At 38.7% G+C, this 12,634-nt stretch overlaps 1 protein-coding gene across 6 annotated transcripts in view; it reads left to right on the top strand.

Annotated features, from left to right (window-relative positions):
• The window catches only part of FUT8 (fucosyltransferase 8), a 275,062-nt gene that overhangs the window by 177,327 nt on the left and 85,101 nt on the right, over positions 1-12,634 (top strand). For all 6 annotated transcript variants that reach the window (XM_070594009.1, XM_070594008.1, XM_070594010.1 and 3 more), the window contains 2 exons: positions 6,678-6,793; positions 6,910-7,072. In XM_070594009.1, coding sequence (XP_070450110.1) covers positions 6,678-6,793; positions 6,910-7,072 — 279 coding nt within the window. The remainder of the gene's footprint in view (positions 1-6,677; positions 6,794-6,909; positions 7,073-12,634) is intronic.

The following is a 12,634-nucleotide window of genomic DNA, read 5'->3' on the forward strand; positions in this document are numbered from 1 at the left end:
AGAGTTTTTGTTACTTAAAGTCTATTTTGTCTGATGTAAGTATAGCTACCCATCTCTTTTGGTTCCCATTTTCATGGACTGTCTTTTTCCATTTCTTCACTGTGAACCTGAGTGCTTAAAGATCAAATAAGTCTCTTGTAAGCAGCAAATAGTTGGATCTTAAATTTTTTAGCCGTTCAGCCACTCTATGCCTTTTGATTGGAGGATTTAATCCTTTTACAGTTAAAATAATTAGTGATAGGTAAAGAGTAATGCCATCATATTAATTGTTTTCTGGCTGTTTTGTAGTTTCTTTTTTTTCTTTCCTCTCTTGCTTCCTTCCTTTGTGATTGATGATTTTCCTTGATGATCTTTTTTGAGTCTCTTCTCTTTACTTTTGTTTATCTACTATTAATTTTTGTTTTGTGGTTACCATGTGGGTTACATAAAACATCTTAAAGATATAACAGTCTATTTTAAGCTGATCACAGCTTTACTTTGATCATATAAAAAAACTATGCTTTTACTCTCTTCTCCCCCATTTTATGTTTTTGCTGTCACAATTTATATCTTTCTATGTTGTTGTAGGCATTAACAAATAATTATAGCTACTTTTTATATTTCTGCTTTTTAACCTTTATACCAAAATGAAATGTTTAAAACACAACCATATTGCAATATTGGAGTATTCTGAATTTAACTATACGCTTTCCCGCTGTGTTTTATATTTTCATTTTATTGTTTAATTATTTTCAGTTTAGCTTGAAGGACTCCTTTCAGCATTTCTTATAAGACTGGTCTAGTGGTGATGAATTCCCTCAGCTTTTGTTGCTCTGGGAAAGTCTTTATTGCTCCATCATTTTTGAAGGACAGTTCTGCCAGATAACGTATTCTTGGTTGGTAGTATTTTTCTTTCAGCACTTTAAATATATCATCCCACTGCCTGCTTACCTGCAAGGTTTCTGCTGAGAAAGCTGCTGATAGCCTTATAGGGGTTCCCTTGTGTGTGAGGAATTTTTTCTCTTGCTATTTTAAAAATTCTCTCTCCGCCTTTGATTTGATTTGATTTGATTTATTTCTTTTTAAAGATTGGCATCCAAGCTAACATCTGTTGCCAATCTTTTTCTCTCCAAAGCCCCTCAGTACATAGTTATATATTCTAGTTGTAAGTCCCTCTGTTTGTGCTGTGTGGGACACTGCCTCAGCATGGCCCGATGAGCAGTGCCATATCCACACCCACAATCCGAACGGCGAAACCCTGGGCCGCCACAGCAGAGCGTGCCAACTTAACCACTCAGCCATGGGGCCGGCCCCTCTGCATTGGAGTTTAGAAAGTTTTATTTACAGGATTGGAGAAAATCTTTTTGGGCTGAACTTGAATGTCCAAATCTCTCCCTAGATTTGGGAAGTTATTTTTTTAAATGAGCATTCTTCTCCTTTCTTTTCTTTTCTTTCTGGGACTTCAATAATCATAGATTGTTTGCCTTATGGAATCCCATAATTCATGTAGTCTTTCTTCATTCTTTTTTCTTTTTGTTCCTCTAACTGGTTAATTTCTAATGACGTGTCTTCAATTTCACTAATTCTTACGCTTGGTCAAGTCTGTTGACCTCTCTGTTGAGTTCTTAAGTTCAATCATTGTATTTTTCAGCTGTGGGATTCCTGGTGGTTTTTTTAAATGATTTTTATTTCTTTGTTGGACTTCCCGTTTTGTTCATGCATTGTTTTTCTAATGTCGCTTAGTTGTCTATTTGTGTTTTCTTGTAGTTCACTGAATTTCTTTAAAAGGATTATTCTGAATTCTTTGTTAGACAGTTAGTAGATCTCCATTTCTTTAGGAATTGTTATTGGAGCTTTATTACTTTTCTTTGGTGGTGTCATGTTTACCTGCTTCTTCAGGATCTTTCTATCATTATTTTGGTATCTACTCACTTGAGGAAGTGGTCTCTTTTCCAGCCTTTAAGATTTGCTTTGGCAGGGAAAGACCTTCACTAGTCAGCTCAGCTTGAAGTTCAGGAGAGGCAGCTGATAGCAGTCTTGGGCAAGCACTGCTTCATCTCAGGGTCTCTAGTTGGATGAGGCCGTTGCCTGTGCTCTGAGGCGGGTTGGCGGGGAGCTGTCATTCCACAGTCAGGTGGGCCTGACGGCTGGACTTCTCATTCAAGCAGAACCGCTAGCTGGGATCTGTGTTCAGGCAGGGCTACTTGCTGGCCTTTGCAATCACCTCTGGTCAAGCAGGCTTGCAGGCTGTGTTCCCTGGCAGGGTGGTACTGCTGGTTGCACTCTATGATTGGGCAGGCCTACGTGCTGGGTTCTGTAATTGCCTCTGGTACAGTGGGGCCCCAAGCTGTGTCCCTCAGCTTGATGGTGTTGCTGGCTGGACTGTACATTCAGTTGAGGCCACAGGCAGGGCTTTGCAATCAGATGGGACCTCAGGCTGTACTCCTTGATCAGCTGGGACTGCAGGCATGCCCCAGAGTTGGGCAGGGCTGCAGATTGGGCCCTGCAGTTGAGCAGGCTGCTGGCTGTGCTCCACTGTTTGACACTGTCTCTTGCCAGGCTTTCTGGTCAGGTGGGGCTGCCAGCTGTATCCCACAGTTAAGTGGGGCTGGAGGCTGTGCTCCTTGGTTAGGCAGGGTTGCTTTCTGGGCTTGCTGGACTGGTGGAGCCACAGGCTATGCTTTGTGATTAGATAGAGCAGCTGGCTGGGCTCTCTGCCTGAGTGGGTCTACAGGCTATGCTCAGCAATTGGATGTGGCTGTAGGCTGTGCTGTGCTTCTGGACGGGCTGTAGTCTGGGCTCCACTGCTGGGCAGTACCATCGGCCAGGCTTCAGGGCAGCTCAGGGTCACTGTTTGGGCTCCTTGCTCAGGCAGAGCCAGTGGCCATGTTCCACAGGTGGGTGAGGCTGCTGACTTGGCTCTCTGCCTAAGTGGGGCTGTAGGATGGATGCCACAGCTGGCCAGGGTCTCTGGCTGGGCAGTCTGGTGAGGCAGGGCCAGAGGCTGTGCTCAACAGTATGATGGCACTTAGCTCCCTGATTGGATAGGGCTGTAGAATGGTCTCTGTGGCTTCCTGGGGTCCCTGGCAAGGCTTCCTGGTCAAGTGGGGCTGGAGGCTAGCAGTTGGGTTGGGCTACTGACTTGCTTTCCTACCCAGGACAGCTGTAGGATATGCTGTGTGGCTACGCACAGCTGCCTGGCGTCTTTGACCAGGCTTCCCTGTTGGGTGATGCTGGAGGCTATGCTCAGCAGTTGAGTGTGGCCAGTGATTTGCTTCCCTGCTTGAGTGGACCATAGGATGTGCTGCATGGCTGCCCAGCGTCTCAGGCCAGGTTTCCTGCTCAAGTGGGACAGCTGACTTGTTTCTCTGTCTAGGCAGGGGACTAGAATAGGCTCCTCCAACAAGAGGGCACTCAGGCTGGGGACCCAAACCAGACAGAACTGCCAACCACTGCCAGGTTGGGACAACTGGTTCAGCTTTGCAAATGATCAGATCGCTGGTTGGGATCTCTGCTCAGGCCACACTACTGATGGGAAGGCAGTCTGCTAAGATCCAAGCACTGGTTGCTGTGATCCCCTCTCTCCTTCCCTATCTCTGGCTGATGTCCCCAGTAATCCCCATGAGTCAGTACTTAAGTGGGCCTCCCAAGAAGCATCCAGAATGCCAGGGAAGCTTGATGTCCACCTTTGCAGTCTCCCTTTCCCACTAGAAAAACTGTAGGCCCAGGGAGACCTCCTCAACAGCACTGCACTGACCTGGGGGAAGAGCAGCGCCATCATAGTGAAACCACTCCTCTTATCTTCTCATGCGGTTTTCCGCTGGTTTTATGGTCCAAGCGGATGCTTCAGCCTAACCCCCGTGTTCTGGGATCTTCAAAAAGGTATCTTGCCTATGGCTAGTCGCTTGTTGCCCCTTCCCTAAGGGGGACCGAAGTTGGAAACCCCTATTTTGCCATTTTTCTGATGTCAGTCTCCTGATTCCGGTTTTATTAAACTATTGTTTCATACATTTTGTCTGGATTTCCATTGTTTCAGGCATAATGGTATATCTGATCTCTGTTACTTCATCTTGGCAAGAAGACATCCTATATATCTTTTGCATAGAGTATGATTTAAAAAAACATTCAATTCCCCAAATATTCAGATAAAGAGACTATTCTTGCAGGTTGACTCTTTTCTGGGTGGGGTTTAGAAAGAATAGTCCTTATTGTGCACCTTTTTATACATTGGCTTCTCTATTACTTGTCTTTATCTACAGTTTATCCACGGTTGGATTATTCTATATAGTAATGTTATATGTCACTAATTCATTTATGTTTCATTAGAATTAGATTGGATTTAGTACTTAATGGAAATCTGCTGAAAAGACATTATGCTATTTTTTCATGCCTGTTTTCTCCTAATGTTATTCCATCAGTGTATGAAGAAATGAGATAAAAAGGAGAGCTTAGACATATCTTCCTATTGTCTGAAATTTTGTATTACTAAAGTGTGTTCTGGAAAAGGATGTCCTTGTCTTGTGGCATAGTGCTGCCAAAATAAATTCCAAGAGGTAGTGCTTTTATTTTGTTTTCTAGTTATTTCCTAGAAACCAGCTGGCTAATTCAGAAAGAGATTAAGAGCCAGGTTTTAGACACTATGTACCAGGAAATGCCTCATTTATGAATGTATATACATTTGTGCTCATAAATTGGGTAATTGTGCACCTAACAACTGTATTCATTTTATCATTATTCACTTTGTGTGTATACAAATGAAGGCTTTTTAATTCAAAATCTGTAGCCTGGGACACTCATGATTGGAGAATGATTATTTTTCATGCTCCTGTTCAATGTTAATGTGTACAATTTCACGGGAAATTATAGAATACCTTATTTACTCTGAGGTGGCTGTAACAAGAGCTTCTTTACTAAACATGTATTCTGAAGTGGTAGAGGTAATTAGTTGATTTGGCTTTATCTGTTATATAAAAAATATTAGAAAAGGTATTAAAAAGTCTGTATTAGTGTCTTCACATCAAAGGACTAAGTTGACATCTGAATTTAAGTTCTGCTGAGTATAATTTGAAAATTAAGTTCCTTTAAAATGCTTGTGATGGTAAAAATAGATATCCCATACATTTAGAGATTACAGCTCATCTCTAAAATGTCTGAGCCTGGATACAATAGTCCTGATAAAGTTTATTGCCAGACACTGTGCTAAGTACTTTTATAGACATTTTCTCGTTTAAATGGATTTTGGAAGAAAAATCAGCCGTTATTTAATCTGCACGATAATTTTGCAAAGGCATATATACACGTGTAATATACAACAGGGATATGTTCTGAGAAATGTTTCGTTAGGCGATTTCATCATTGTGCAAACATCATAGAGTGTGCTTACACAAACCTAGATGGTATAGCCTACTACACACCTGGGCTATATGGTACTAATCTTATGGGACCACCGTTGTATATGTGGTCCATCATTGACAGAAATGTCCTTATTTGGTTGATGACTGTGTATATATTAGTTTCCTGTTGCTGCTGTAATGGATGTCACAAACTTCGTGGCTTAAAACAATTGAAATTTATTCTCTTACGGTTTGGGAGGGCAGAAGTGTGAAGTGAGTTTCACTGGGCCAAAGCCAAGGTGTCAGCGGGGCCACATTCTCTAGGGAATCTCTAGGGGAGAGTTTGTTTCCTTCCCTGTTCCGGGTTCTGAAGCTGCATTCCTTACATCTGTTGCTCATGACCCCTTCCTCCATCTTCGGAGGTAATAGCCGCATCACCTTCTTCTCTTGTGTAGTATGATCTCTCCCTTCCTCCCTCTTACGAGCACATCTGTGATTACAGTTATGGCCCACCTGGAAGAGCCAAGACGCTCCCCATCTCAAGATCCTTAACTTAATCACACATTGCAAGTTTCTTTTGCTGTATAATGTAGCATTTACAGGTTCTAGGATTATGATGTAGATATCTTTAATGGCCAAAAGGAGTACAGAATACTTCCAAAAATCACGTAAAAACAGAACACGTTAGAAACAAGAACAGTTTGGAAAGAAGTTGTACAGATAGGTTGATAATGTGAGCAAGAGATCTTGGAGTTCCTCTGCTATATTCCAACATTTTATAGTATTGACTGATATTTTACATGTCTGATAGAAACAAGCAAGATATTAATCTTCAGTTTTTTTCTGTATACTTCATCTTCTACTTTTGTCTTTCCCTTCCCAATAAAACCAATGCTTAGTAATCTGAGGTTATGAGTTCATGAATTGGAGCATAGATTTATATAGCCTGATGTTATGATTATTTTAGAAATAATTTGTATTTGCTATTTGAACACAGACACATGTTCAGATATGTGCTTTCTTATTCCCTTTAAGCCTTTTCATCACCCTCTCCTTCATGTTTGTTTTTCTCAACACTAATGAAGAATTGACTACTTTGCCACTGAGCTTTAGGAGACAGTTCTAAAGTTTCCTTAATTCCTAGAAGATCATATATTTCTCAGCTAGATTATTTTTTTCTGCTTTTGTTCAGTTTCATTCCAGTGTTTTATACCTTTGGAGAGAAAATTTCATTTGGTAATTCTAATATATTGTGTGGTTCTGTTTCTTCTTGAGTTACCAATAAATGTGTTATAGCAAAGTAAGCATGTATTTTATTGCATACTTTATAAGCTAAATGTTTACTTTTTTTCCCCTGAACTACAGGATACCAGAAGGCCCTATTGATCAGGGTCCAGCTTCAGGAAGGGTTCGTGCTTTAGAAGAACAGCTTGTCAAGGCCAAAGAACAGATTGAAAATTATAAGAAACAAACTAGAAATGGTAAGTGATTATACAGTGTTTTTTCTCTTCAGTATATTGATATTAGCACAAATAGTTGAAAATTCCCTTTCATCAAAATGTTGGAAATGCCAATACTCTCTGTTCTCTGACTGCAGGTCTGGGGAAGGATCATGAAATCCTAAGGAGGAGGATTGAAAATGGAGTTAAAGAGCTCTGGTTTTTCCTACAAAGTGAATTGAAGAAATTAAAGAATTTAGAAGGAGATGAACTCCAAAGACATGCAGATGAATTTCTGTCAGATTTGGGACATCATGAAAGGTACTATTCTTCCTTTACATTTCATTTGGGCTTTGGTAAAGGTTATAATCTAAGAATGGGAAACTGAAACTTCTGTTAATTTCCCTGCTGGATGGTAAGTATCTACCATGTTTAGGAGCAGGAGAGCAGCTGAGGTCTCAAAGGACAATAATTGCCAAATGTGGCTCATCAACTAAAATATATGACACGAGAATATTATTTAAAATGTATGTTTAGCAATCTTTGTACCCTAAGTGAACTCTGAAGATAGTGGTGTCAGCTCACAATATGTTAAAATATCTTCCTGTACATTTCCTTCATGTACAATCAATATTTGAAGTGAAGAGTACAGTTTTACATTACAGTACATTGGAACTCATACTGAAGCTGGTCGTTGTATTTCTAATTCAAATATTAAAAACTTTAAAATAGCACCTTTTTAGGGTTTCTAATTAAAGGTTTAACAAGTTTTTGATTAAAAAGGAGCATCCTGTTAATTACCCTTCCATTTAGTTGCTGGAAAGAAGAACCTGGAATCTGCCTAAATTTGTTTCTCCTGTCTGCACATTTCCAAAAATATGCAGTTTATCTTCCATAGTGAAGAAAACATCTTGGTGCTGATGTGTTCATGCAGAACAAAATGTATCTGAGAGTCATTATAGATACAGTGAAACTTGTCCTTAGGCCTGTTATTTTTATAAGTCTGTATTCCCAGTAGGATTCTGATGGCAATTACTGTCTCATTAGTGAACAATAAAAGAAAAATTGTTATATTAACACAAGCTACCACTGTGAAGAGGAAGAGAATTATCCCACAACCAAGAAATTCATATACATTAACATCATCAGCAACATTGTAGTGACTTTGAAAAATTGCTCTGCTATTTTAAGTGAAAGTACAAATAGAATCTATCAGTTTATTGGAATCATTTTAGCATTAATGAATCTACAGAAATAAGATGGCATAAATTTCAAGGGGCACTGACTTATTAGACCACACGTTCAGCAGTCCCTTTGAAATTTTTAGCCTAGCTTGCAGTCAAGCCATACTAGTCCATTAGACCAAATGCTGACTAATTCCATCCTTAACGCTTCTCTACCCTAAAGCTGATTCTAGGTACCAAGATTCTGTTAATTGGAGCTGTGTGCTGGTGTGCTTTGCTTATTGCAGTATTATAGGAAAATGCAGATCTGAAGAGGATTTGAGTTGGGTAGACTATGTGGTATTTTAAGGAGAATTTTGGCTATTGACTTCTGATGGAAAGTTTAATGTTAAAGTTTGAGTAATTTTAATTAAATTACTTGAGAATTTAATGTTAAGGTCTTTTCTAAATTAAAATACTTGTTTAAAGAATTATTTTGTGCACATAATTTTTACATATGTTTTGTGGCTATGTGTAGAAATGGAAAAACTATGTGCAAATGAAAAAAGTTAAGCCGTGAAAAGTTGATGTAAATCAGTGTTAAATTTTTTGTAAGTTGAATTCCATTTTAGATATATTATGATTCTTGACACTACCTTTTAATATATGTTAAATAATAATATTTCACTGAAAATGCAAATGGAAAGGTACTCAAGTCAATTTCTTTTGCTGTCTTAAGCAGAAATTATAATAAACTTGGGATACAGCTTCACTGGGTAGTAATTTGACTCCAGGCAGCAGATTAGAATTCAGTGATACAAATAATGAGCAAAGGACAGCCAAACATTAGAGCCTTTAAAGTAATGAATGTACAAACAGAAAGGATTAGCATGTATACAGAGTATGCCGTCTTACTGATAATTTTCAAGATCCTTAAGTGTAGGAATTAAAATCAAAACAGACTTTTATGTTTGCCTCTGGTAATTTTTACATTACACAGAAATCTCCATTTCATTTTTACACTTGCCCAAATCATAGTGTATAGATTGCCTCTAGACTGAAAGCCTATGTTCTCTGAGAAAATGGAGGTTGAGTCAGTTTCCTTGTTCAGATTTCCCTATGAATCGCTCATCATTTTTTGGTTCACAATGGCATCAATTATAGGGAAAAAACTTAAGGGCTTTTGTTTCTTCAGAAGGGGTTTCTTTCCTTCAGAGAACTTTGTTCTGATGGAAACATTGATCCTCTTTTTTTTTTCCTTTCTAAACCAGCTTTGCTATGGCATTATTTATATACAATAAAATGTACATATTTTAGTCTGTAGTTCTATGAGTTTTGACAAATGCTCACAGTTTTGTATTGCTCGTATTTTAGTCTGTGGTTCTGTGAGTTTTGACAAATGCTTACCACCAATCTCAAGATCACAGGACATTGCTACTGCCGCAAGAAGTTTCCTCATGCCCTTTTGTAGTCAGCATCTCCCACACCATTTGCCCCGGCGATCTGTTTCTTATCCTCATAATTTTGCCTTTCCCAGAATTTTGTGTAAATTCAATCATATACTATGTAGCTTTTTGAGCATGGTTTCTTTCACTTGGCATAAACATTTTGAGGTTCACCCATGTTGTTTTGTGTATTGGCAGTTCATTCCTTTTTATTGCTAAGTAATATTCCATTGTATGGATGTACCACAATTAGTTTATCCATCGACTGATTGAAGAACATTTGGGTTGTTTTCCATTTTTTGGTGGTTATGAATAAAGCCACTATAAATATTAACATACACATTTTTGTGGAAATGTTTTCATTTCTTTTGGATTAATATTTAGGAGTGGGATTGATGGGCCATATGTTGAGTGTGTGTTTACTTTTATAAGATACTACCAAACTGTTTTCCTAAATGATGATACTATTTTGCATTCTCACCAGCAATACATAAGAGTGCCAGTTGCTCTGAATCCTTAACCACACTTGGTTTCGTCAGTTTTTACATTTTTCCCCCACCATTCTAATAGGAGTATTAGCGGTGTGTCATTACGGTTTTAATTTGCATTTCCTTACTAATGATATTGAGCATCTTTTTAGTGTCCTTATTTGCCATTCACATATCATCCTTGATAAAGTGTCTGTTCAGATCACATGGTTAATTTTGGGGGGAATTGTTTGTCTTATTATTGAACTATAAACATTCTTCCTTTATTTGGGATACAAGTCTTCCTGGTGCATTGTAGAAAGCTCATTCTGAGAGCCCTATGAAGGAAAGCCTGGTGTCAGGAAATTAGAAGGGTTTTGTAGAAGTCCAAGTAATGACAGTGAGTTTCTGGACCTGTGTAGTTGCCGGAGGGATAGAGAAAAAGGGAAAAATAGAAATATGAAGAATAGAAGCTGCAGGACTTGGTGACTGATTCAATGTGGGGAGATGGGGGAGTCAAAAGTAACTGAGGACTTGTATTTTGCTAGAAGGATAGCTTTCATAAATGGAGATCATTGTTTCTTGTGTAGTAATTTGGCTTTTCTCCCTGACAAAGTGTAATCTCCTGATGACTGGAACACTTAAGTTCAACATCTTCTGTACCTCACAGTGCTAAGCACTCACTATTTAGTTAGGTTTCAGTAAGTTATCTTTTTTATTGGGTGGGGAGGCAGATATGTGCATTCTTTGGCTGATTGTTCCACACTCTACTTTGTGCCTTTTTGTAAAAACAGAATCTTATTCCATTGAAAGATAAAGAAAATTACATAATTGAGGTAAAAATATTCTCCAATAATTGAGATCCCAAAAGTTGTAAAGAGCAAGTTACAGGAGATAAGTCATTTACCCCTGAGTAAAACTGGAAGCTCTAGTTAATTTTTTAACAGTGGGTTCTGCAAAAGAGAGGGTGTCTGTTAGAAGTCAAGGAGTGTGTAGAGGAGGAAATGGGGGGGCGGAGCTAAAGCATTCTCAGGGGTCCTGCTGATAGGCAGCATGGGGCTAGAAGAGAGCGGACATGGAAGTATTTTTATACTCAGTGCCCTTAACTTCATGTTTGATTCACTCTGGAGGATTTAAGTGATACCTGTATCTGAAAGTGGTCTTAACACAGTTATACATGAAGCCCTAAAAGTATCATAGTGTTTCTGATTTGGAATGTAATTCTGATGCTGAGAATTGAAGAATGGACTTTCTTTGAATTGAATGTGCATGATAAAAAATAATGTTGCTTACTAAATGTATCTAATCATTTGTTTACATTTCAATTGTGTGCATGGGGGAGATTTTAAGTGCATCTCTAAATTTGTTAAAATTAAAAAAGAAAAAAACTTTGCCTCACCTTAAAATCATTAAAGTTGTAACAGCCAGAGAACTACTTTAGATTTCATTTCTTATTCTATGGTGCTACTGTTCTTGAAAGGAGAGAAGAAATAGTAAAATGAATATGGAACATTGTTTTCTTTGATGACTCTTGGGGTCAAGCCATCTACTTGCTTTGTAAACAAAACTGGAACTTCAGTTGAATATTGAAAAAAAATGTATCCTAATTTGTTTTTATACATTTTTCTTACTCAGCTTTCATTGCCTGTTAGGCCTTATACCTTTATGTGATAAGTAAAGTTGCACATCTTTCATTTTAATTCTTCAAAAGGTAATAGACCATACTGAAAGTACCTAAGTCAGAAATCTTTTTATATATATCACCATGTATTAGATTTTGCTTTATTTGTGTGAACAACATGAATAGTTTATTGCACTGTTATTATGGAAGGTATATTTTTAACTAAGTCAATTTTAAGAGCAGAACTCCTTATTTTCTAAACAAATTTCCTAGAACTCTAATATAAGAAAACTAAATGTTGACTAAATCACAAGTATTCCTAATGTCCTTAATTGTCACTTAAGTAGAAAAACTTAAATTTCCAAATATTTTAACTAATAGAGTCTCATGGTCATAGACGTATGAAGCAATTTGAAATGCAGTACTTACCATCTGATAGAGGCGTGTCTTACAAAACAGTCTCTTCCCAACACATAGGTAAATTAGAAAGTCAGTGGGGAAGGCAAAAGCGCTCTGTTTAATGGTTAAGAATTTTTATGTGTTGTTATTTCGTTAGTGCCGTTGAGTCAATGTAAAGGTCGCTGATTCCTAGTGAGCCTGTGTACAGCAGAGCAGAGCCCTGCCCAGTCTTTTTGCACTGTCCTCTTGTTGTCCAGCGCTACATCAGACAATGCTCTGCTGCGTTTTCGTGGCCAATTTTTTCAAAAGTGGATGGCTAGGTCCTTCTTTCTTGTATGTCTTAGTCTGGAAGCTCTGCTGGAACCTGTCCACCATCCACCCTGGGTGACCCCCTGATATTTTAAATACTGGTTGCAAAGCTTGCAGAATCACAGCAACACCCAGTCACCACAGTGTGACCAGAAAATGAACCCAGGCTGCAGTGCTGAGAGCCCCGAATCTTAACTACTGGACAACGAGTGCTGGCATCATTGTTATTACTGCATTGTTTTTCAAACTTCAACAAGGCATCAAGATCACCTGGAGGATCACCTGGAGGTTTTTTTTGGTGAGGAGGATTGTCCCTGAGCTAACATCTGTTGCTGATCTTCCTCTGTTTAGTATGTGGGACACCGCTTGATGAGCAGTGTGTGGGTCTGCGCTCAGGATCCGAACCTGGGAACTGGGGGCTGCTGAAGCAGTGTGTGCGAACTTAACCACTACATCACTGGGCTGGCCCCTGGAGGGCT

This window comes from Equus przewalskii, chromosome 25 (genome assembly GCF_037783145.1).
Source record: "Equus przewalskii isolate Varuska chromosome 25, EquPr2, whole genome shotgun sequence".
In the NCBI taxonomy this organism is placed as follows: Eukaryota; Metazoa; Chordata; class Mammalia; order Perissodactyla; family Equidae; genus Equus; species Equus przewalskii.